Source organism: Xiphias gladius, chromosome 16 (assembly GCF_016859285.1).
Source record: "Xiphias gladius isolate SHS-SW01 ecotype Sanya breed wild chromosome 16, ASM1685928v1, whole genome shotgun sequence".
NCBI lineage: Eukaryota > Metazoa > Chordata > Actinopteri > Istiophoriformes > Xiphiidae > Xiphias > Xiphias gladius.
Window position 1 is genome coordinate 16,148,213 of NC_053415.1, and position 26,059 is coordinate 16,174,271.

General features: G+C 41.1%; 2 protein-coding genes across 3 annotated transcripts; both read left to right on the top strand.

The window, feature by feature from the left end:
• Positions 1-12,173: 12,173 nt before the first annotated feature.
• On the top strand, positions 12,174-15,544 carry si:ch211-199f5.1 (protocadherin-8). Of its 2 annotated transcripts, none has more exons than XM_040149082.1 (3): positions 12,174-14,618; positions 14,724-14,922; positions 15,211-15,544. In XM_040149082.1, exons 1-3 carry the CDS (start codon positions 12,189-12,191, stop codon positions 15,522-15,524), a joined length of 2,943 nt encoding a protein of 980 aa, XP_040005016.1. In that variant the 5' UTR covers positions 12,174-12,188; the 3' UTR covers positions 15,525-15,544. The 2 variants fall into 2 exon arrangements, with proteins under 2 accessions (XP_040005016.1, XP_040005017.1); XM_040149083.1 differs by having other exon boundaries at positions 12,174-14,385; positions 14,725-14,908; positions 15,185-15,544.
• A 1,626-nt stretch (positions 15,545-17,170) lies between these two features.
• On the top strand, positions 17,171-20,056 carry LOC120801657 (leukocyte cell-derived chemotaxin 1-like). Its single transcript, XM_040148827.1, has 6 exons — positions 17,171-17,326; positions 17,909-18,049; positions 18,171-18,284; positions 18,461-18,614; positions 19,079-19,266; positions 19,829-20,056. The coding sequence occupies exons 1-6, from the start codon at positions 17,171-17,173 to the stop codon at positions 20,054-20,056; spliced, it is 981 nt and encodes a 326-aa protein (XP_040004761.1).
• Positions 20,057-26,059: the final 6,003 nt, after the last annotated feature.

Here is a 26,059-nt window from a genome sequence, read left to right on the forward strand (position 1 = left end):
TGTTTTGTCCTTGACCATAAGCTGAGCCATGAAGATATTAGTTCAAGAGAGAAAACAATAATCAGCGCACAAGACAATTCTGTTCACCTTAAAAAAGGAAAATCTGAACAATTCCCTGCTCTTCAGTCTATCATTTATATACTTATTTTTTTATGCACCTGCTATCAGTACAGTCTGCCAGCCCATATGAATATATTCAACAACACACAAAGGCAGCGAACAGAGGGAGACCGGTTTTATGTTTTGAGTACAGGCAGATTTCTGCTTCAATATTTAAACCGTCTTTCGACAGTCTGCTTTCAGTATACTACTCTGTGACTTGTCAATTTCCTCCTTGTAGTCCTCAGGTTAACAGAACCATAGTAGGTGCTCAGGCGGTTGAATGGCCATAATCATGACAATTAATTGCATAGACATGTAAAGTGCAGATAAAAAAGGCTATTGACTGCCATACATAATGCATTCAAATTCTGTTTCAATTATCCAGTGTTTTAGACTAGAAATGAAATTTACAATTGTTGTTTATTCTGGTTTCGCTGCAACCAATACTGTGTAGCATGCACGAAAGAGTAAAAGCATACCATATATTTTAGAACACTAATACTTCTGTGGTGTTGTGGTGCAAGTCTCGGTTTGTATTTCTAGAGAAAATCTGATGTTTGAAGAGAGTGATTTCACCGGCTGCCTCAATCTTTGCTGGGAGCTGGTGTGTCTGGTTAAAGTTGTATGGCCAGCAGGGCACACACTGAGCTTCTGAAAGAGCCACGAGCAATCCAGCAGGTCAGCGAAGCACACCTGTGTCTAATTAACCTTTGTGTGTCTGCGTGGGTATGTGTGAGTTGGGGTGGAGAGAAGGCTCAGGACCGAACCGGGGGCACAAGGCGGTTACTGCAAAATGATAAACTTGACCCCACAAGACGAACATTTAGTTAAAAACAACCGAGTCAAATGGGGAGGAGGAGCAATGATTTAAACATTAGTAGCTTGTATACAGTAACCAGGAGCCATTACGTAGCATGAGCTTAATATCCCCTGACCTAATGCATTCATTTAGTAAGGAATACACCAATCACATGGCCCACTGTGATGTTACAAGCAGTTTTATGGATTAGATGAAAAGAATAAAACTGCAGGTTACTCAAGAAAAAGGGGCTAAAAAAAAGATGAGATAGACACTGACAGGACGTGTACCACTACAAATCAAAAGGCTCACCCTGTGTGACCCGAATTTACCACCACACTTCTTCTCAGTAAATGCCATGTGCCACACATAAATCGAAACTGTCCCAAATGTACCCACAGTCTGGCACCCGGAAACCCAACAGAAGAACCAGTCTTAAAATATTAAAAAGCCACAGTAAAAAGAAAAAAAAAAAACCCAATCTAACAGATATTAATCTGCGCTTGACTGGAAATAAAAGACACTGACAGTTAGACAGGACTACAGTATAAAAGTAAATTATTTCCCATGCCCTCTGGCTTGTACACACTGTCTCCTTCACAGATATTCACCCAGCCCAGACAGCCCCAGGTCTGCATGTCCTTAAGGCACAGCTCTGGTCTTCACAAATCACTACACAAGACCCAAAACAATGAGCCAACCAATGCTTCATATTTACAAGACATTAACATGACATACTTCCACATATAACCCACAACTGAGCTCTAGACCTGTTCAGCTTTCTTACAGATTTTAAATTGTTGCTATATGTTTCTCACAGCCTCTCAACAAATAGCTATTATTAGTGTTAAAGAAACAGGCAGACACAGTTGTTGGTTCTGGCCTTTTCAAGGAATTTATTAATAATTACAAAAATATGTAATGTGAATGTTGAATATTTTATGAAAATGTGTTTTTTGGTTGCATAATTTGGGTGAACTAACCCTTTAAAGTGCCGCGTGCATGCGCGCACACACACGCACACACACACACACACACACACACACACACACACACACACACACACACACAGAGTCCTTTCATTTTATGTTTAGCTTGGCGAAGTATATTTGCTCAAATTCTCAAAGCAAATTTCTCCACTGTTTTATCCTACCTGTACACTCTGAGAACTGTCACAGCCTGTCACCGCAAAAATCAAGAAGAGAACTCTCTTGTCAGCTGAAATCACTTTCTCTGATGCTCCCTCATGTTCAGCGTCTCTTTCTTGGATGCATGTTTCCATACAAAACTGCTGTGCACAGCTAGATACCATGGAATCTGTGTGGTTTTCTTAGGCTATGTGGATACATTGTCAGAAGCGATGTGCTTAATCAAAGTGACAATTCAGACATACAAAAATACCCCAGGATTTTGTGGATAAGTGGGCTAATCATCTTCAAGACTAGTTGGTGCAAATGTTAACAAAGTACTCGAACCAGGCTGGAGAAACAGTTGTATAAATTCATATCTGTGTGCCCTCCAATGTTTCCCCTCGTAGCTTTTTTGAAGAGTGCGCAAATCTTCTCAACACCACAAGACATTTCAAATAAATTCTTCATTGGCCTGTCAAAATGCCTCTCCTCTCCCTTCAACACCAGCAAGAGACTACCGTGATCTACTATGAAATGGCCTCATTGTGCAGGGCATCAAGGATTCTACAGCTCCATCTCCGGGTGTGCTCTGAACTGTGAATTTCAGATTCAGACAGCCCAAGGCCTAAGGCCATGAGCCGCTAGCACTGCTAAAGCACTCTGTTTCTTCACACATCTGAAATTGGCTGACATGTTTAAGTTTGCCGTACCTTTGCTCAATCTTTGTGGGGTTGCTCAGTGGATACCATGCAACACCAAGTGACTCAAGACCTACATGTGTCAGGGCAATGATTTTCCCCCCTTCTCTAATTTTAGTCTGCATTTCCAGAACTGCCATGTACACACATTTTGATGAGATTTATGGTTTATACAGAAAGGCTGTTAGACATGTCAGCATGTAACATGGTAATCTGAGAGAGGATATTTGACAGACAGTTTTCCATTCAGTTTCAGTATCCCATGGTGCTGTAATCCCTTAATATTTTACCAATAACTATTAAGGATTTAATGTCACTCGTACTCTGTCGGTGTTTGACTCGATTCTCTCTCAGTTTTCCTGAACCCCGGACACAGCTGAGACTGACTGAGCTCATAAAATCTTTAAAGTTTCCTCTCACGGGTCACCAAATCAGCCGTGCAGAGACAGAATGTTCGGAGGCTGTTTAACAGGAGGTCAAGGTGACCAATTCATTCTGAGTCAGTATATTCATGTCAAGTTAACCTCTGTCGTCTTGCTTTTATGGAATATGAGAATAAGACACAAAGTAATATTCTACTGTCACATGGCTAATAAAAAAAGACATAATCTTAAAATCTTGTCTGAAATTAAGGGTTTTTAAATTCACTTCATTGCTTTTGTATTGGAAATAAGGAGAGTTCGTATTCAAGATCAGACTAAAGTCAGTCAAAGTGTGAGAAAAATGTAGATCACACCAGCTGAGAGATGAAAAATAAGAACTCCACATTTTAAGTCTCCTCAAAAATCCTCCAGTTAATTTTTCATGGCTGTACCTTTTAAGAGACATGTCAGTTTGATTTAATGTTCGGCTGACAGTTATTGGTTTTTGGTGTTTACCTCTTATCACTTCAGAAAACTGGGGAGGCCAATTTATACTTTGGATGCACATAACCTGGCATCAAAAATTAAGATCTTGACGCCCTGGAAACATTATAAAAGCTTTCTATAATGCCGCTCTGTGTGTAATTGGTTATGCTCTTTTTGTGCGTGTGTTAAGAGGAAGGAAGGCGCTTTAAAATTTATCAGTATTTTCCCCATGCTGTGTTTAGACTGACATACCGCCATACAGCATAGAGCCTTTTTCAAATGACCCTGCTTTTCTCCCTACAGCCTCAACTGCAGTTTCACCCATTCGCTAGACAGTTTGCATCTGAAAGTGCAGCCTGCATATTGTTTTCAAACTCCTACTACTGATGCATAGAGTTTGTTTTTGTCAAGTTAGAATTTTACATATTAAACAATCAAGCTGCAATAAGTGTTCATTGACATAAATGCTGGCGCATTTGATGAGGAAAATCTTTAAAAGGAGGCTTTACAGTGAAGAAATTGTCTCAAGTGGTTCAAAGGATTTGAAGTGGATGAAGAGAGGATTGATGTTTGCGCTGCATGAGTAGAACTGGCCGAGGGTCTAATCAGAGACCAACAACGCACCCCTCCACCGCTCCCCTCCCTCCAAACAGCCATAGGATTTTCTCTCACTATTCAGGGGCTGATAGATGAGCCTCTCTTTGTATTTCAGCCATGTACTTTCTTAAATCTGAAAAGCCAATTCATCTTGGGCAAACACATGAGGTGGAGGGAGTAAAATAAAAACTTCAAAATGAATTTTTTCACTCCTTGCCGGTGCTCAAGTGTCATTCGCAAATTCTCTCAGCACTTTGTCTCTCCTTCATTAATTGTCTTGGTGCTTCACCCATGTCATATGCCTTGACTGCAACCAAAACTGAAAAATTGTAACTTGGCTATTCCCCCCGTCTTGTTCTCTGTGTTGATAAGTTCACAATAGGTAAGGAACAGTCTGTGCAGACTTTTTCATTGAGGTAAGATATAACACAAAAAAGGGAAAATGTGTTTCTATTTCCTGATGGACTGAATTAATCTTTGCTTTTCAGGTACAGTGCTTTTCAGACATTCAGGCAAAGTAGTTTATCTATGCTTGCTGTCAAATAGAATTCGAGCATTTAGTGAGCCAGACAAATAACCAGAGCAATAAATCATCCCCCTTTGTGTACAAGGGCATCAGAGAGGCTGCTGTGTGGACAGGCTGTTTGAAGTTTAGGCACTTTCATTACACACATGTCAACAACATGTACAAAGTTTAATGGTCCTGTAGTGAACTCTGGGGCAATTTTTTTACACTTCCAGCTGCAAAATGAAAGCCTATTTTTCCAAGAAGATTATTTCTCAGCCAGAAATACAATATACACCAGAGTATTTTTTTTTTTTTTTTAATCCCATACTGTCTCACCATGCCCATGTGTTGAGAGAGAAACGGTGTCATGTTTAATTAGCAAATTCTCACAGTGAATGTGGACACCTTGTTGACACATCCATTCCACATGAGCTATTGCTGATTCCTTTGAATGCAATTTACATAATTATACCTCATTCAGTCCTGTGAAGCACATGCCTCAAACATCGTGTTGCTCACAGCAAAACAGCATGAGGAGAAACAGCCATATTAATGCTTGTGGCAAGATAACAGTAAACGCTGAAGCCTCTTCCTCCATCTGCATTGTATGAGACATGATGGTCGCGCTACATTACAGATATGACCCCCAACCCCCTCATATGAACGCACACACACAGAGCACTGCCTCCTTTTAAAAACATACACACAAAGAGAGAAATTCTCACTGCCTGAGAAAGATGACCTAAATTTCTACAATGCTTAGCACTTACTGTACATATTTAAGTTGATCTGCCTTCAGTATGCAAAACCCATGGTGTATCACCTCATTTCAAAACATAAATTCTCATTTACATGCACAATATTGCAAAACAAGACTCACCAACAGTGAGTATATAAACTCTATGGAAACATTCAAAGTCAAACGACACCCATCTTCCGCAAAGAACAATGAAGCACGACAGTCTGAATTGCCAAAAATCTACTTTCAGAGGGCTCCTCCAAAACCTCTCAGCATTGAATTTCCCTCTGAATCTTGTCTTGCTCATCTAATGACTTTGTTTATGTCTGCTATGGGACATGTCTGGCGAGACACCTTGAACACTGGGATACAGCTCTCAGTCGAAATATAAAGACAGAAATGAAATATTCACCCGCCTTATTGTCTCCAAACTTCAGGAGAAGAATCAATAAAACATAACATTGGCTTCTTTCTCAGTTTAAGACTTCCGTTGGGGTTTGAAACCCCCAAGTGACGTTGGAGGCTTTACTCTTGCATATGAAAACACCAGAGTTTTATTTTGATGTTTGAATTAATCAGCGGAGAGCATCTTCAGAACAAAAAGATCTGATGTTGCCTGTGGGATCTGTGGGCCATCTGAGATTTCTAAGCCTGTATTTAAAAGCATGTTTTGAGGAATGTATTTCAACAGCCCATAATAAGCTAAGACGATCCAAAGTGCCTCTCATATCTGGTCTATAAAACTCAGCCAATCTTTGTTTTTTTGTTCTTATATACCACATATTTTTAATGTCCTGATCTATCCCTTTGGTTAGTAAAATTGATTTCAAAGATTCATGTTGAAAATAGTAGCATAGTATGTTTCAACACAGCTCTCATGTGAAGGTTAAACCCCTGTGAAGTGTGTCACTTCTGGCAATACAACGGGGCAATTATGTGGACCAGGTCAGCATATGTAGACACCAGTGGAGGACAAAGGACACAGCTAAATAGGAGGGGGATTGTGACCCCATTACTGTGTTATCTCAGATGCAAAAAAAATCTGTTCAGTCCCAACTTGACATGCTACAACTCATTTGTTTAATCTACAAAAAAACCCAAGTTTGAAAATGACAAACTGTGCTTTCAAATGAGGTAATGTGTCAGACTACTTCCAGGCAACATGTCGTTTTAAAATGAGAATTTTGTGGAAATTAAACAAACTCTCTAGATTAAAAAGACGTGTTACCTACTGAGCTTTAGAGGTGCTGGTGGGTGGATTTTGTTGAGCGAGACCGTGGCTAGCTGTTTCCCCTCCCGTTCTGCGTCTTTGTGTTAAGCTAAGCTAAACAGCTGGTGGCAGTAGCTCTTATCTAGACAGACGGACATGAACATGGTATCTTCTTCTCAATCTCGTGGCAGGACAGTGAATTACAAAAATTTCCCAAAATGTTGAACTACTAATTCAACAATTCCTCTCGACCAAAAAGCACACTTGATTGAACATTTTGCATGGCTATAAGTACAGTATGTGGTAACAGCTTTTGCCGATGTGTCAGAAGGCCCACTTAAAATGTAACTCAAATGTCATACAACATGGTCAGAATAACTGACAGGAAACGCAAAGAGCTGGAGAGAGAGAAAGAGACAGACATACAGACAGAGATAAGAGTCTGGCTTCTGAAAGACATGGGGTATTGAGTTCTTTAAGGCAAGCGATCTCCCACTAGAGCAATATGCAGTTGAGCTGAGCTCCACCACACTGTAATTTGCCTCTGATTTCTAATCTTTGTAAAAGAATGCAAAGCTAAGTGCCTTCCACAAATGCAGACTATCATGGCATTTCTTCAGGCACATTATGGACCAGAGTGATTAGAGAACTTAAAATGCAAAGGCATCCCTTGAAACTGAATGCATTTACAATCCTATTAAATATGGAATTGTGTCTGTGGGGCCAACAGTAAATGTGAAATATATTTCCCTGAAACATTTTTTTTTTTTTTTTTACCCATACACTTTCCGTCTGCCACTTGCTTCCTTCACTCTCTTGGTGGATCTGTTTGAGGCTGTGAATAATTTGCCTGCAACTTTCATGGTAATAGCTACACTCAACACAATTATATTGCATTAATCACAAAAATACTATCACTATTATCCATCAGCATCATGAAGACATTCTTTATGACAGATGATTTAACAGTTGGTTGCTTTCACTGTAAAGAGTTCAACTGTTTTATAAATTTTTCAAAAAAGATAATAAAAAATCAAATCGAATATTGATATAAAAGGTAGCTTGAATTCAGAACCTGGGGTGCAGTGTAAAGTCTTCCTGAAGAAGTGACCTTGAGCCCATTTAGTTTAAAGTATCTAATTCTGCTCTCTTTGTTATTATGATCACTAACTGTAGTGTGAAACTCATATATTCAAGTAGCTTGAACCTTTGGCATGTCATAATGAGCAGAAAATCCATCACTGCATAAACATTCAAATTTACATTTTAGACCATCAAACAGTACAATTACATGGAATGTGTAAACGAAGCCACAACAAACTGTGGAATTTTCACAACACAATGAAAACAACCATCTGCTAAATAACCTCTCTAAGCCATAAACAACCATTTACTTATCATAAATTCACATAAACTCCTCCGCGCCCCATCTCAAACTAACGCAGTATTGTAGTATAATAATCCATCTATCACCACAGCCATTTGACCTGATTTAATGTAATCCAGAGAGAATCGCCCACACTGAAGCTATGATCACCTTTGTTCTCATTAGAGTAAAAATCAGCCTACGTAATGTGGCTCCAAATTGAGCTGAAAGAGGAAACAACTGTTTAGCAACCTGTTTAATACACCATCCTCAATGATTTTAACTCTTTCCTTTGCTGCGTTGAAGGTATATTGTGATATTATTTTTGCCACTTCACTGTGATACTCTTTTGCAACACTTTTTGTTTATGCTAACTGGCAAATTATATTATGCTAACACCCTACACTAAGATGATAAGTAGGGTTATACCTGTTTAAAATCTGCATTTTAGCAGGGGTAACATGCAGATTTTAAAGCAGGGGTAAGCTACTGTGACTTTCTGCCCCAGTGCAAATTTCACCAGTCAATGTTACAAGTATTTCAGCCATGACAATAGAGTTTAGTGTTTAATCCTGAAAAAACTAAGACCTGCATCAATTCATTATTCGGCTACTTCGGGCACTGCAACAAGTTGTAAAACAACAATGTTATCACCTTATAAAGCTGATATGGCTAACATGTTAGCAAATTAACATGTTGCCTGCTTACTACATCCAGCAGTTATGGAGTAGCATTTACCTTCATTTTGAGTCTCGTTTGTGTCCACCTGATGTCCAATATTCACTATCCTTTTAGCTCTGTCTTTGGTCTACACCATCTCCCGAGGGAAATATCTGACTCTTTAGCTTCTACATTTTCCACTATGTTTACCAGCTAGTCTCTAAAGTGTCTGCTTGCCATTTGCTGCTGGGCAGGTAGCGTGCTGTGGCTTTTATCAGAGGATTTTCAGTGAAAACTGCTGTCTGTTGCGTCTAGGAAATGAAAGCGGTAAGAGTGAACCAAAACAACTGCGGGCCATAAAACCAAAACAATTGAACAATTTAATAAAAAAATGCTAAAACGCTCTGTGGAGGTGAGGAACCTCAACAGTCAGGTGATTATTCTCTGTGGAGTTCACTGCTAGCAATGCCTTTTCATATTACACAGGTTTATTTGATCCATTGTCATTACGAAAACTTTGACTAGTGCAGCTTTCACTGGAAATGGTTTTTACTCTGTGTACTGTCAGTATACTTATTTTCCCCCTGAGTGTGCAGATAACTCCAACATTTCTCTCATCATCAGTGGAGCACCTCCAAATTTAGCCCCTTAATGAGAGCTCAAGTTTAAGTCAACATCAAACATTCAAGTGGGCCCAGTTGTGAATGGGACAGGGAAAATAAATGAATATTTTTACGTTAAACTGATTTTATTATAACCTACAATGGAAAATAAAAGTTATACCCAGCATTAATCAGCATGGAAGAAATTCATTTGATGATGAGAGAGAAACAAGTGACAACGAATTAAATTTCATGCATTTCAGTAGGTAGCGTGCATGTACATTCCCCATATTTTTATCACTTAGGGTGGAGCACTCAACTGTGAAGTTGCTGAACTTCAGTTAGCAGGAATCTTCACATTCCCTCTCAACAACCTCTGCACACTAATTACACTATACCTCACTGATAATGTAGTAAGTATGTGAGCACCACACATTTTAAAGTCAAGGCACGTTAAGATCAAGGATTTAAAAGTCAGTGCGTGTGTTTCTATTAGAGTGAATACGTTTCAGAAACTTAACATCTTGCGTAAGAAATGTTGGCAGCCTTGAAGTGAATCTGATTAGATGATTAGAAAAGTCATTTATAGTCTGCATGTAGAGCAATTTTAATAGATTTAATAGATTTAATAGATTGTCTCCAAAAAAACACCAATAAATGATCAACATAGTTTAATCCCAAACGCAATAACGTCTGATTTAAGAAACAAATACATTCTGTCACAGTTGTAATCTCGGTTGGAAAGTTTTTACTAGAAAATCACCCACCTACCTTTGTTGTTTACTGCAGCCTCTACTATTTCAGTCTGTCTCTGTGGGCTTTTCACAATCTCTCAGATCATTATTTGTATTGTTAGCATTATTGTTTCAGATTGTTGTTTGTGCTTCAACCACAGCATACTGTGGACTAATGAATTGTTGAGTGCAAAATACCCACGAACTGTGATCTTCAAAACTCTCCTCCGCTCCTCTTTAAGATACACAAGAAAAGGAGAGGTTAGAGGTGAACGTTAAGAGAGAAATTGTGAACAGGCTTGTATCTAGATGTGGGTGAAAAGAATAGTTATACACTGTGTTTTCAGTAATCCATCACAACAAAGAAGTGCAAAAAGCACAATTATACTGGAGAAGACAATTCACTATATCAAATCTAATAAACTCCACTGGATGATTGACAGAAAGAGTCAATGGGCGTGCACACATTCAGTATTTGATGGAAACTAAATCAGATCCTTGGTGAAGATTTGCAGATGTATTTTCAAGGTTCATATTTAAATTTAGTTTACACAGCCAATTCCAGCTATCACGTGTATAGACTGTGGTGTTACTGTATTGTGATCAACTTTAACCTTTAAAGACAAACACAGAGGTAACTACATGGACAAAAGTATATGGGCACCCTAATGAAGTATTTGAACAGCTGAATGTTACATCAATAAATGGTTATTGAATATCTAATTCCAAAACCATGGGCCTTAATATTCTGTCTTAAACACCCTCTGCCCTTCTGGGAAGGCTTTCGACAAGACTGTGGATCATGTCCTAGATTGTTTCTTGTAGAGATTTGTGAGGCTGGGCACTGATGTTCCAGTCATTGGGCTGAATTTGGGGTCTAGATGATGGCTCCTTGCAATCCAGTACAGTTCTTCCTCACCAAACTTTGAAAAACCTTCTTCATGGACCTTCTTCAATTTGTGCACTGTCATGTTGAAAAAGGAAAGTCCCCTCCCCAAACTGTTGCCAGAATCATTGTCTATTTAGTATCTACATTATTGTCTGAAATATCATTGTATGTTATAGCAGTAAGATTTCCCTTAACTGGAATTTAGCATGTAAGCCTAAACTATGAGAAAACGCCCCAAACCAAAACGGCACAAAAGTACTGTATGTGTACAGCTATGTCCACCTACTTGTTGCCATATAGAGCACTCCCTCTCCCTGTTAAACTGTGCATTCAAGGGTGCAGCAAACAAATGGCCCATCCAGTATCACAGAGTGCTGAGTATAAGTTGGATTTAATGTGATTTTAGTTTCATAATAGTTGTTTTCACAGTGGGGGGTTGTAGTCAAAACCCAGGAGATACACATGAATAAATAGTTAACAAATATGTCTCCCATAAATCAGGAGACAGGTTAGTAAGGGTTTACTCAAATGGAGTTAGTGGTATTGGACAATAGCTACTGATTACTTTTTTTTTTCTTTTTTAGTACATAAAAGAAAACCAGAAAAAAAAAATCTGCTTTCATAAGAAGAGATCGATCCAGCATCACTCCTCCATCAGAGAGGCTGTGGATGTTGATTAAACTGTTCTCAAATGAGCCCGAGAGCTCAACAAATCCTTGCTCAGCTCACCAGAAAAAAAAAAAAAACGAAAAAAAAGATTGGGATGCCCTTGTGAGTGCATGCACACACACCCACACCTTAGTCGCGCTCAGGCAATAGACAATAAACTAAACATCAAAAGAGGAAGAAATAGGCTTTTGCTAAATAAAACCATCACTCGGTAATGGCTGTGGTAAGACGATAAACAGTGCAGGGACTTCAAGCAGCGGCATATCTTTCTGCCCTTTTTTCCTTTTTGCAACTTTCTTCAGTGTGCACTCTCAAAACAGGCTTAGAGCTTCTTTTTCTTTTTTCTTTTTTTTTTTTTTTTTTTTCATAAGGGGGTATTTTTAATTCTAAAGCGAGGGATTGGTCACACTTCGTCTCATTAGCATGAGGAGCTGTATAAACCCCGCCACGGCAGAATTTTGAGCCGTATTGAAGGCGAGGCAACAAGCGTGTCTGAGTGGCTGCGCGCAAGGAGCAAGTACTAACTTTCACTTTCGGCACATTTCGGTTCACAAAGGCGGGAGCTGTATGGAGAACTCACTCCAGAGGTGAACCGGACCCATCCGTTCAGCGCACAATGAGGCTGCCTACCGCGAAGATGACACGGGGCAAATTCACCACCTACTGGTACCGGTGGATTTTTATATCCTCAATCCATCAGTTTTTATTCGCCTCACTGGCCCGATCCGAAGGAAATACTGTGCGGTACCAGACCAGTGAGGAGGAAGCGCCAGGTACGGTCATCGGGAACCTCGCCAAGGACATGTCCTTGAGTGTGTCTCATTCCTCCAAGACCAGTTTTAGGATGATGAAACAATTCAACGATTCGTTCATCAGGGTGCGAGAGAGCGACGGGGAACTCGCCGTCGGGGAGCGGATTGACAGGGAAAGAATCTGCAGACACACTCCCCAGTGTCTCATTACTTTTGACGTGGTGAATTTCTCCAAAGATCGCTACAAACTGATTCACGTTGAGGTGGAAGTAAGGGACGTCAACGACAACTCCCCGGAGTTTCCGAACAAGGAATCTACCGCGGAGATCTCAGAGAACGCCGCGGTCGGGTCCCGGATCCCTCTAGACCCAGCCGTGGACGCTGATGTCGGGTCAAACTACATCCAGAGCTATCAGATTTCCGTCAACAGTCACTTTACCATTGATGTGCTCTTGAGAGCGGATGGGGTTAAATATGCGGAATTGGTGCTAATGAGAGAGCTAGACAGGGAGACTCAGTCATCATACGCTGTTGAGCTGGTCGCCACAGACGGCGGGAACCCATGCAGGTCGGGGTCCACGAAGATAACTATAAAAGTCACGGACTTTAACGACAACAGCCCCGTTTTTGACCAGAACAGCTTCTCGGTCAGTTTGCCGGAGGACGCACCGGTTGGCACCGTTATACTGGACTTGAACGCAGTTGATGCAGATGAGGGTTTAAACGGAGAGGTCGTCTACGGGTTCGGGAAACAGGTTTCTCACGAGATCCGAGAACTTTTCCAAGTGGACAGTAAATCGGGTCGCCTGACGCTCAGGAGCCCGGTGGATTTTGAGGACAAACGCACCTATGAGCTAGACGTGCAGGCGACTGATCAGGGACCCAACCCGACCCCCTCCGTGTGCAAAATCATAATTCATGTCACAGACGTTAATGACAATGCCCCCGAAATCAGCATCACCCCGATGACCTCCATCACGACAGGCGTTGCGTACATTAGCGAGGCGGCAGACAAGGACAGTCTGGTGGCTCTGATCAGCACCTTGGACAGGGACTCGGGTGTAAACAGCCAGGTCCACTGCACGTTATACGGCCACGACCATTTCAAACTCCGGCAGGCTTACGAGGACAGCTACATGATAGTCACAGCAGCAGCCCTGGACAGGGAGAGGATTAGGGAGTATAACTTGACGGTCATGGCTGAGGATTTTGGGTCACCTCCGCTGAGAAAGATCACTCAGTACACCATCAGGCTCAGCGACGAGAATGACAACGCCCCTCACTTCACCAAGGCTGTCTACGAAGTTTCGGTGGTGGAAAACAACGCCCCGGGCGCTTACATCACCACAGTTGAGGCCAGCGACGCGGATCTGGGCAACAATGGCAAAATTACTTACAGACTTGGGGACAGTGTTATCATGGGCTCCCCAGTAAACACCTTCGTGTCGCTTAACTCAGTGTCAGGCTCCATATATGCACTAAGAAGTTTCAATTATGAAGTAATGAAACAGCTGGACATACACATCCAAGCGAGTGATGGGGGGTCACCACAGTTGCAGAGCACAGCTGTCATCAGACTAAAAATAGTCGATCAGAATGACAACCAGCCTTCTATCATAGAGCCAGTCCTTTACAAAGGATCTGCCGAGGTTTTCCTGCCCAAAGATGCACCTGCAGGTTATGTGGTAACCCAGATAAAAGCCACAGACGCTGATGAAGGCATAAATGCACAGCTGTCCTATAAGATCACCGAGGGGGAAAACCTGGGCTTCTCTATCAACAAAGAAACAGGGAAGGTGCGCGTGAGCAGACAGCTGACATATGATCTCACGGACAATGTCAAAGTCACGGTGTCAGTCAGTGACAATGGATCCCCTGCACTTACCTCTACAGCCATTATACACTTAACTTTTATAGAAGGAACTCTACCCAGCTTGCCTTCTTTTGCTCAAAATGGCAGCGAGGAGCTCTTTGAATGGGACATGTCCATAGCCATAATCATTGTACTGGCAGGGAGCTGCTCTCTCCTCCTGCTGGCTATCATTCTCATCACAACCATTTGCAGCCGGCGGAAAAAAGAGACAAGGGGGAGGGGGTGTGATGAAAAAGAAGACATACCAAATGTGGAGAAAGTGGAAAGTGGTCATATTGATTCAGTGATTGCCAGCCATAAAGGCAAAGTGTTTGATGCCCATCCATTTCCAGAGAAACCTCCAATGGCCAGCAGCAACACAACAGAGACCGGCTGTGAGGATGGCAGGCAGACAGCAGGCATCTTTGAATCCAACAGCAGGGTGATGGAGGGTCAATTGAAGGTGAGTTATTATTTTTCAGAGATATTTAAAGTTTGTCACACACTGACAATGTTGTTGACTTTTTGCATTTCGACTCTAAATTCATGCAACTGTTTATCTTTGCAGGGTTATTCTACACTGCCAGGATATGGGAAAGAAACTGTCAGACCAATAACGATATGGAAGGGTAATTCATTCACAACAATCTCAGCAAGAGATCCCCACATCAGTGGCAAGGACAGTGGAAAAGGGGACAGTGACTTCAATGACAGTGATTCTGACATAAGTGGAGATGTGCACAAAAAAGATTCGCCACCAATGAACAGTGAGTGTCACAAAAGCACAATAAAAATAATAATAAGATATTAATTCAGAAGGAGTCAAATGAGAATATGTAAAGAGGAAATCCATGCAGTGTTATGACTGTGTTCTTTTTGCTTCCTGCAGTTTAATTTCTATTTGAATATAGTACAAAATCTAAGCCACATACCAAACAGATTTCACCGAGTTACAACAATACATTTTCCAATCCACTGGATACGTTATGATTGATTTAACTTGGGCTCACTGGGGTGTTCATATTACAGCCTGACAGCACTGCTGTTTTCCACAGGTCTCTGGGCATGTACAAGTGAGTGCAAGGTGTTGGGACACTCCGACCGATGCTGGAGCCCTTCAGCTACAAGGCCCAACACGAGTCTGGCCTGTGGACCGCATCTGTCAACGTTCTCCAAGACAGCTTCACTTCCCCGGGACACCAGAAGGGAAAATTACTACCCAGCTCACATAACCAAAACCAACGGGCTGCAAAGTGTGTACGAAAAAGTCCAACACCAGGAATTTGATTACATCCTCGTTGGTCCACCGACACCGGCCAGAATACAGGAAACAGATGAGATATCAATTCCAGAGTACACAAATTCTTAAATGAAAGATCATAAACTCATCAAAAGGGATTTTGTCTTTATACTGTACAGTACTTTTATCTTAAGTGACTCTATGTTGGATTCTTGCAGTGTTTTGTAGTATGTCATGTGTCTTTTGGCTCATATAAGACTGTTCATTGTATCATGTGTAATATGCAAGATTTTGTACATTAATAATATATTTTTCATAATGGTTCAATGCAAAGAAAAATTTTATTATGAATTTTCAAGAGCATGTGTTATTATTTAAGGGGCATGACCTATGGACATTTAGGCTGAAAGGGGCCTTTCTGGTGTGGAAAACAATCAGTATGAAAGATTACCATGTCTGTGGTAGATATGTCACATTGTTGCACAAATAAACGAGTACAAAGTACAACCCATTGTCTTGAGGAAATATTGATTCAACACACAGAATAACCTCAATTAGCCAACTGAAGGCATTTCATTGGCCTTAAAGACTTATAAACCACGATAAATCAAATGGTCTTCTGCAGCTAAATCGATAGCAAGCATAAGCCAATGTCATAATCTTATCATTGTACACAATGTAGTTACTCTGTAGCCCCAATTTGCATACAAATGCTACATTTCTGATCAAATGCTCTTACAATTACATATTTTAAAAGGTCAAAGAATTCCCTCACCTTTTCTGATTGCCTCCCGGCTTACCAATTATCCAAAAAATGTGGTTCAGTCTGTTTCCAAGCAACAGTGGCACTGCACATTTGAATCTCTTTTCTTTCTGTTTTCTTCTTTTTAAGTTATGATAAGGACCAACTAACCTTGACCACAAAACTACCTTTTTCACATTGTCAGATCAGGAAATTCGCAATTAATTGGTAATTGGTATTGCAAGTCAGTGCTGCCTTGTACTATACTGTGGGAATATGTAGAACAAAGAAGACCTGCTTCTGCCTACAAGTTTGACTACAGGTAGTGCAATCTGTTCGTTCCTGCTGACACTTGTAACCGGCACTGGAACTGGAGGAAATCCTTGTTCTCGTGAATTTATAAAAGTCATTGTGATTGGCATTACACAATGAGAGATTAGTCATAAAAAGGTGAAGTATTAAAAAAATGGTTCTTTGAAAGCATAGCTGACCTATGTATACTTAACAGGTTATATACTGTATGTTTTCCTCTAATCACTGACTGAAAGGTTAGACAACAACCTTTCTCCCAGCCTCTGCATCGGTGCTTGTAACACATGACACCAGCCAATCTCTGATGAGCTCTGAGCTGTTTCAGAAGTCTTGTTTTAGTTTGGTACCACAGGATGGCCACCTTGCCTTAGGCAACCTGGACCTACAGGTAACATTCAGATGAAGAATTTAGCTCAAAGAATTTATATCAACTGTACGTCATTCACACCCGAGCGTCAAATAGCCTTCTGGTGGATAACCTGATTCTCCAAAGAGAAGAACAGAACAGTACTAGAGAAGGAATTCTAGAGGACATCATGAGAGAGAATATGGAAAAAGTCCAAAATACCACTGATGGATACGGCTGTTTTGAACCCTGCACACCTCTGGTAAGACAGCCTTAACAAGTTTTTGATTAGAAATATAATTGACATCTGTGACATGTTAAAAAAAAAAAAAAGTAGACTCTGTTCAGTGTGCGTCATTTCTTAATTTGCTCGCTATGAACTTTAAGGGACAAAGCACACCCAGCACGCCTACCTCTGCTACAGTCGGTCGCCTCCTGAGATTTGGAGCTGGGGTTCTTATTGTTGGTGCCGTGTTAATGCTGTGCGCATCCATGGCTGCTCTCTACCTGTGGAAAGTCAGTGATAAAAATGTAAGTGTCTGCAAAGGACTATGCTGTAGTTTTACAGTCCCCCTTCAATGATAAATATCTGAAAGTGAATGTGAGGAGGATGCTATTGGTGGGAAACAGACCCACAGATTACAAAAATTTGACTACAGGCCTGATTGTTTGTAATTTCTTGACACTGTCATGAGAGATATTTATGTTAATGACTGAGATGCCCAATAAATAACTATCACAGTTCAGACTGTGAAATTACATCTTTAAGTCTGTTTGCAATACATACATAAATTGTTCCTGTAACTCTACCTTCATCTTATAAGAACTAGTGCTATGTTTATTTGTGTCCTAATGAGCTCACCTGTGGGGCAAACATCCCCTTCAAGGTCTGCAATAGCATCTCCTGTGGTGCTTTGCTCAAATTCTCAGTGTGCTAAAACTACGCAGGATTTCTGTCAGAGAAAAAAACATCAGAAATATTGTGCAGGGGAATAGTACAAGTAGTAAAAAGCTTGTTTATTTCTGTGTCTCACTTCTTTTGTCTTTGCTACAGTGTGATTTACATAACTTGACTAATCAGACATTGTAACATCCCACTTTGATTGCTGCCAGGTTTATAATGTTCGTTACAGTATGAACATCAATGGGGAGGTGAGGGAGGGCTCCGTGGAAATTGATTCTGACAACAACCTGGAGAGATTTAAAACTGGGAGTGGAGCTGAGGAGGCTGTGGAGATTCACGACTTTCAAATTGTGAGTGAGTCTGTCCTTGTTCTCTCTTCCTGAGGTAGTTCAGCTGAGACTTTTTTTCTGTGTGTTTAGCAAAGTAGCAAAGCTGTGAGTGTAAACATGGCATCTCTGTGATTTGGTGCAGGGAATAACTGGAATCCGCTTCTCTGGGGGAGACAAGTGCTACATAAAATCCCAAATCAAAGCCAACCTTCCACACATGGAAGCTCACAACAAAGACTCGCTGATGTTTGACCTGGTATATGCAAACTACTTCATACAGAACATTCCAAATTGGAGAGAGAAAAAACATTACAGTGTTAAAGGAAAGCAGAAGATATTTTGGCAGCTGCAAACACTGTAATTTCTTTCTCCATCTGAGTAATTCGAGGATATGTATATATATATATATATATTTTTTTTTTCCCTTGCCAGACAGATGAATTAATGCCAGTGAGGTTTGATGAGGAGACCCTCATATGGGTCGCAGGAGAGCAGCCACTAAAGGACACCAGTTTTCTGAGCAACAAAATCCTGGGTCTTTGTGGGGAACTTCCCATTTACTGGCTCAAACCTACCTACCCTAAAGGTTGTCTTCTTCTCTTCTTTCTGTCTACTATTTATTAATCCATTCCATCCCAAAGATTCTAGGAAAAGTGCCCTACTAGCATGCAGCACGGTCAGGTCCATGTGAATTATTGTACATTTCTTCATAGTTTAGTCAAACCTTGGTTTTGATTGCCCTGCTTATTGTCGACACAGTTATAAAATATAGTCTTGTCTGAAAAGTTGGTGAAACAGTTGAACATCTTGAACATACGCATTTGGAGTCATAACATACACATTTGGAGTCATACACCAAAAAAGGCTGCAGTCTTGTATTAAAAAAGAATGATCTTGAAATATGCAAGACTGTCTGATATCACTGCTGCTAATTTAATTATTCAGGACATCTGAGACAGACCCAGCTATGTAGGATTGAGCTCTAAGGACATGTATGGCGTCTTGTGGATGTTGACCCAATACTCTCGTCTCTTGTGGCTGTTGTAACAGATGGGGAAAGGAGAAAGAGAGACACACAGCGAGCCAAACGGCAGTTTAACACTGAGGGGATTGAGGCAGCTTCTGAGGAGAGGGACCCGGTGAGTCACGCAGAGGGCGACACCTCCAGAGTCGTGGAGGAAGAGGAAGGGGCACAGTCAACTGCAGGGTCAGCATACAATCCCGAAAACCCCTATCATGTGAGTACCAGCTTCATCAACAACACTGTTTATGATAAACAAGACTCCAGAGCTGGTGAATTTTTTATTAACTATCAAGAGGCAGATACCGAGGCCTGAAGCAACCCTTAAAGTAACATTATGAAGTGAAGTTTCTCTGTTTTGTCAACAGTTTTACAGATGACTACATAACACCATCCTTAAGTCGCCAGCCTTGTTAAAAATGTATTCTCACAGAAATAGAAGTATATGGTGTGGAAATGTGTTAACCTGGATTTAGTCTTTCTTTAGCTGGGGTGGTATATACTGCTGCTGCTGTTGGGGAGGTGCCATATTAGTAGATTTAATTACAGGTCACTGGGGTAAAAGCTGCCATTCCCAGCTGATGAACTTATGAACTGAAGTGAAAATTCCCACTGGTTATGAAAATTCATGTTGCCTAAGAGAAATGGAGTCACATGTCTGGGAGGATGAGAAGTTTTTGAAAACATTTGAATTGCAAATGTGTGTAAGTTTCAACAAAAAAAAAAAAAAAAAAAAAAAAAGACTGCTCTTAAAAATTAACATTGCTTCAAAACTGCAGCGCAGCGTAGGGGCCAGAGAGGACAACGCCGTGACCTTTGACACCATGTTAGACCACCAGGGGATCTGCTGCTCAGAATGCCAACGCAGCTACACTCACTGTCAGAGAATATGCGAGCCTCTGCGTGGCTACTGGCCTTGGCCCTACAACTACAGAGGATGCCAGGTAGCTTGCCGAGTCATTATGCCTTGCCGCTGGTGGGTGGCACGCATTTTAGGTGTTGTGTAAGAAAACACGCTACATTTGTGTGGGAACATATCTTTTATTTTTTCCCCCAAAGACCCCAAAGGTCTCTAAATTTGCAGCTCCTGTTCAGATATGCATGCAGATATTTATTTTCTCACTTTGATGTTAAATACTGTCAGAGCTACACCTGTTAACATGAAATGCAGATCGTGATGTATGATTATCTATACTATACTTATGCTAACTGACACACTATATATATATATATATTTAAAATATATATTTTACCTGTAAACAGGTGCTTTCTGTTTGGGCATACGCTGCCTCTTTACATACAGTTAAACTGGAATACATATATGCCATATTCCTATTTTGCAGCGATAGACTCACAAATGAGCACATTAATTTTTGCATCATGTAATACCAAGGCTTAATGCACTGTACTGTGTTTAATGGAGGGTATGGGACTGAATCCAAAGGCTCAGCAGATCATGTACCTTTTCTGACTGAATAGGCTTCAATAAATTCTAATTACAGTATATGCTGGCTTTGATGTAGCTGGGAGGTTTTTGTGTGTGTGTGTGTGTGTGTGTGTGTCACATATTGTTTCCATGGTTCCACTGCGTACATTTCTGATAAAACCAAAGTGACAGCAATGGTTGCCATAACTTCCATTCAAAGCTCAGAATCAGTTTGAGGGCAATGCATTTGTGCACACTGACATCTGCATTGATGTGATGTAACGTGAGATGAGTGTCATGGCAATGATGGAAAATATTTCCATAAAAGTGACATTTTTATTAAATAAATAAATCAGTATTTTTTTGTATGAAAGGAGGAAGAGTGTCGATGCTAAGCTACCAAATAACATGATCACTGAGACAGGCTTTCTTGCACAGCTGTTATTGGGACTTATGTCGCAGGCCATTCTGAAAACCTCAAAATCAAAAGAAATCAGATTACTATCTCCAAAGCCAGATGCCAACTTTCTAAATAATTGAAAGGAGCCATGTTGCGATCAAGACGATTTCACAGAGGGTGATCCAGGCACATCAAATTACAACAGATGTGAAATTGCACCATATCTGCCACTAAAACCACATTGAGACTCTGAAGCAGTGTGAGGAAACAACACAAAGAGATCCTTGTCTCTTTGCTTGGAGATCTTTTCCTGGTTTTCATGGGGGTAGAGGTGCTTATCACATCTGCAGTGCTGATAAGACGGCCACTGTGCTTCCGTAGGCTATATAATATTAATCCCTCTCCCACGTCTGCAGATGCACTTAAAGGAAGGTGACAAGCATGACATATCCAGGACCTCCTGATGGCTCGTGCTCTGGAGTGCAGCCGCTAAAAGAGCCCCAAGTACCCTCAAGTGATGTAAATTTGCAGGGGGAGTCCAATTTCCATCACAGCGCTGTCACTGCCATGGTCATTAAACTAAATCATCCCGCTGTGTGTCACACAGCTCCCATTTTAAAGTCCCCTCAATAATGGAGTTATACTTGGACTGCAGATTGCTGCACAACACTGAATGTCTGATCTAACAGCAGCCATAAGAGTTTCCTACACATTACTTCATCTTTAGAAATCCCAGACATTGTGTATGGGCGTAAAAGAAACCTTGAAACTGTTCATTAATTGAAACACATTTTGGTACCTTAGTTACACCAGCCACAGTTAAACAGTGCATTCAGAAAGTATTCCGACCCCTTCATTTTTTTCGCATCTTGTTATGTTGCAGCCTTATGCTAAAATCATTTAAATTCAGTTTTTCCCTCATCAATCTACACTCAATACCCCATAATGACAAAGCGGAAACAGAATTTTAGAATTTTTTTGCATATTAAAAAGTGATTACTGAAATATCACTCCAACATAAGTATTCAGACCCTTTGCTATGACACTTGAAATGTCACTTACCTCACGTGCCTCCCATTTCTTTTGATCTTCTTTGAGATGTTTCTACAGCTTGATTAGAGTCCAGCTGTGATAAAATTCAATTGGTTGGAAAGGCACACACCTGTCTATATAAGGTCTCACAGCTGACGATGCATATCAGAGCAAAAACCAAGCCATGAGGTCAAAGGAACTGCCTGCAGAGATCAGAGACAGGATTGTATCGAGGTGGAGATCTGGGGAAGGCCACAAAACAAAATTCTGCTGCATTGAAGGTTCCCAAGAGCACAGTGGCCTCTATAATTCTTCAATGGAAGAAGTTTGGAAAAACCAGGATTGTTCCCAGAGCTGGTCACCCGGCCAGACTGAGCAATCAGGTAGAAGGGCCTTGATGAGCGAGGTGACCAAGTACCCGATGGTCACTCTGGCCAAGCTCCAGAGATCCTGTGTGGATATGGAGGAAATGCCCAGAAAGACAACCATCACTGCAGAACTCCACCGATCTGGGCTTTACGGAAGAATACGCAGACAGAAGCCTCTCTTCAGTGAAAGACACATGAAAGCTGCTTGGAGTTAGCAAAAACCACCCAAAGGACCTGGAGATTGTGAGAAACAAGATTCTCTGGTCTAATGATACCAAGACTGAACTGTTTGTCCTCAATTCTAAGTGTCATGTTTGGAGGAAACCAGGCACCGCTCATCAACTGCCCAATAACATCCCAACAGTGAAGCATGGTGGTGGCAGCATCTGCTGTGGGGGTGTTTTGCAGCGGCAGGAAAGCTGAATGGAGCAAAGTACAGAGATATCCTTAATGAAAACCTGGTCCAGAGCGCTCAGGATCACGGACTGGGCCGAAGGTTAACCTTCCAACAGGACAATGACCATAAACACACAGCCGAGACAAGGCAGGAGTGGCTCAGAGACAATTCTGTCAATGTCCTTGAGTGGCCCAGCCAGAGCCCTGACTTGAACCTAGTCGAACATTTCAGGAGAGACCTGAAAATGGCTGCCCATCCAACCTGACAGAGCTTCAGATGATCTGCAGAGAATGGCAGAAAATCCCCAAATCCAGATGTGCAAAGCTTGTCACGTCATACCAAAGAAGACAAAGGTGCTAAGAAAAAGGGTCTGAATACTTATGTCATTGTGATATTTCAGTTTTTCCTTTTTAATAAATGTGTAAATTGATGAGGGAAGAAATGAATTTTAACATAAGGCTGCAACATAACAAAATGCGAAAAAAGTGAAGGGGTCGAAATACTTTCTGAATGCACTGTGTAATCTCTGAAGTTAGTAGCTGCAGCTGGAATTTAAATATGATGTGTTATGTGCCTGTTGCTGTCGGTGGTTTCCTTGGGTTTCACTCAGAATATGTTGATACAGCTGCACAAGACAAAGAGCTCTGAGTCAATGCTAGACAAAAGGAGAAGAGAAGCACAAAGCAAAAAGGAAAAAAACACATCACCACAAGCAACAACTCAAAATGGCATTTAAACTGAGAAAAAATACATAGCTCAGAACAACAGCAGTTTTGTTATCCCGAGGCCCTGTTTCTAAAAAACTTGTTTCCTTTTACCATTCCTCTCCTAAGAACAGAAATGCACCCCCGTTGAGTAGAAAAGACGAATGTGTTGGAGAGCAGCTTCAGTGTGTGAGACAGTAGTGCCTTTTTGTTTGTCTCCCCTCTGGAACCAAGCTTACCCTGGGAGCCCTGCAGGCCAGGGAACAAACAGACCTTTGTGAGCACTGACCCACTGTGCCCAGCAGCCAGACTGCAAACCTCCACTCCTGTGCTAATAGGAAACCGCAGATGAGGAGTCTGCAGCAGGGGGAGCTTTCTCGCATCCACCTGTGCTTTCATCATTGCCCATCAAAACAAGCATAGGCAGGCAGGGTGCTGTGGTGCTCTGGTGACCACTGAATCAAAAGCTTTTTCACCAACGTCCTCTTGGCACAAACATTTTGTGGCATGGATTTGTGCTAATCAAGCCCATGCACTCACAAGCACTCTCTCTATATATACGTCAATAGCCTGTCATAAATTTGCCTGTAGTTGGCCAAGAGGCATTACAAGTGTGAATAGAAGTGTGAAGCGAACCACTCTAGTAAACATGTCCTACATTTGATTGCATGTTTTCCATTACATCCAGACATGAATGAAATAAACAGTAGTGACAGTCCATTTTGCACCTTAACCAGAACACAGAAACCCTTTTAGGCTAGCTCATTATGTTTTTCTGCAAGAAAGCACTGCAATACGTTTATAGTTGCTGGCGTTGTGAAAAACGTGTAACCCACAGTTTTGCACTGGTGATAACAACCAAGGCACAGAATATTTGTTTTTTCTTTTCTCCTGAATGGTCAGAAAGAACATGGCTGAACGAAGGCGGGGGGGGGGGGGGGGGGTCTTAAATGCTTTTTAATCCCATGGTTGAATGAACACTTGCAGCTCTGCCCAGTAGTCTGACTCTGCCCCTGCCATTTGCAGGTCTCTCTGAAGTTTCGTTGCCATTGGCTGGAGTGTCCGCTTCAATCTCTCTCTTTTTTTCTTTCCCTCTCTCACTCTCCCTCTCTCTCATCCTCCTATTTAGTAGGCATGCCCCAAATGGCCATTAATTAAATGCCTGCTGGTGTTGTATAAAGATCTTGTGAGGGAAAAGTTGGTTTATCATTAATTCACTTTTGGTGATATATTTCACTTTAAACCTATCAGTGTTTTGTGTGTTTAATTGTGTTCAGTCTTTTGTAGAAAATCTTCCACAACAATCTCCATCTTGTTTATTTCACCAATTTAAAACAGTAAATATTGTCTATAGAACTGCCTGCAATCAGTGAATTACACTTTCTATGTAATGAAACACTATAGCAATTCTCCTGGCTGACTCAATTAATCTGCACACAACTGCAGGGTTTGTTTTTTTTTCTGTGTATTGCACTTGGTTGCATGGTGTCCTCGTTACACTCAAATAAAAAAACCTGTAGTGTGGTGTAGGTCTAAAATGGACACAGAGGTGAAATTTGCGCTATTGTTTTCCTTGAGACACACTGTATATGTGACAGTGGTGGAGGCATCCAACCTGCAGTGAGTGTCAAGAGTTCCTCACAAGAGGAGGGCAGTTATCTTCATAACACAGCAGGCATGGGCTCTGTGAGAGGACACTGTATAATCAACAACATGAATTATCCTACCTCACCCATATAATTGTATTTACCCGATCAGAAAAATTTAATTTGAAAAGCCTTTGACAATGGGAGCAATATTAAAGATTTTCTATCAAAATGTGGCATTTTTCAAAACTTCAGCAATCCAAGGACGAACCCCAGAACATACACATCCTCCGGTGGGGTGCTTAAAAAGAGCTATAGATAGCTCAAAGCAGAATCAAATCAAGACTTCACATCTACAAACTGTAAAAAAAAAAAAAAAAAAAAAAATCACCTCCTCCACAAAGCAATGTCAAAAGGCTTGCCACATGAAAGCAGAAGTTGTCCAAAGAGCAGCAGGAAGTAGTGACAAAGTTTATGAAGAAAAAAGTAAATGTGTTTTTAATCCGCAGCACATGCAACAATGAGGGAGCCTGAGTGCTTAGATATGCCACCCTGGGGGCAGGCTCTATACTTAAGGCTTACAACAGCCTCATTATCTCCCTCAACTCACATCAGATCCTAGCAGCAGTTTGTCACAGGCAGGCTCCTCTCTGCCAGTAGGCATCAGACCAATCCTCCTGCAACACTACTGTACATAATTGCCATATGGACAGCATTTTGAGCCAGACTGAAGACTAAAAAGCCCTCCAGGCAGATTCCCCAGATAACTAAATGAATATTTTATCTCATTTCCATCTAATTTGCACCACATTATTATACAGAACTGAAATTTTTAATTAATTGATAGAACAGATCAAACACAGGTTTACACTTTGATTTTCGGGAGCTGTTATTTTGATAATTTGCATGACTTTTTTCGCATGCCAAGCTTTTTAATCTCCCAGAATTTTTCAGCATCTCTATATAGAAACACTATAATCAAACATACAGCAAATTAATAACTGTCACCGCACATGAAATGCTTGTCTTGGTTGTGTGAGCAGTTCCAGTGAGAAGTCCTTTTACCTGCTACCCCACTGATTAATTAATTTCACACT

Bases quoted from the DNA above. Each gene is read 5' to 3' on its own strand.
- si:ch211-199f5.1 (XM_040149082.1), top strand. From the start codon at position 12,189: ATGACACGGGGCAAATTCACCACCTACTGGTACCGGTGGATTTTTATA. The intron at 14,619-14,723 runs GTGAGTTATTAT...TTATCTTTGCAG, and splicing joins TGATGGAGGGTCAATTGAAG to GGTTATTCTACACTGCCAGG. The intron at 14,923-15,210 runs GTGAGTGTCACA...TGTTTTCCACAG, and splicing joins AGATTCGCCACCAATGAACA to GTCTCTGGGCATGTACAAGT.
- LOC120801657 (XM_040148827.1), top strand. From the start codon at position 17,171: ATGAACTTTAAGGGACAAAGCACACCCAGCACGCCTACCTCTGCTACA. The intron at 17,327-17,908 runs GTAAGTGTCTGC...GATTGCTGCCAG, and splicing joins GGAAAGTCAGTGATAAAAAT to GTTTATAATGTTCGTTACAG. The intron at 18,615-19,078 runs GTTGTCTTCTTC...CTGTTGTAACAG, and splicing joins CAAACCTACCTACCCTAAAG to ATGGGGAAAGGAGAAAGAGA.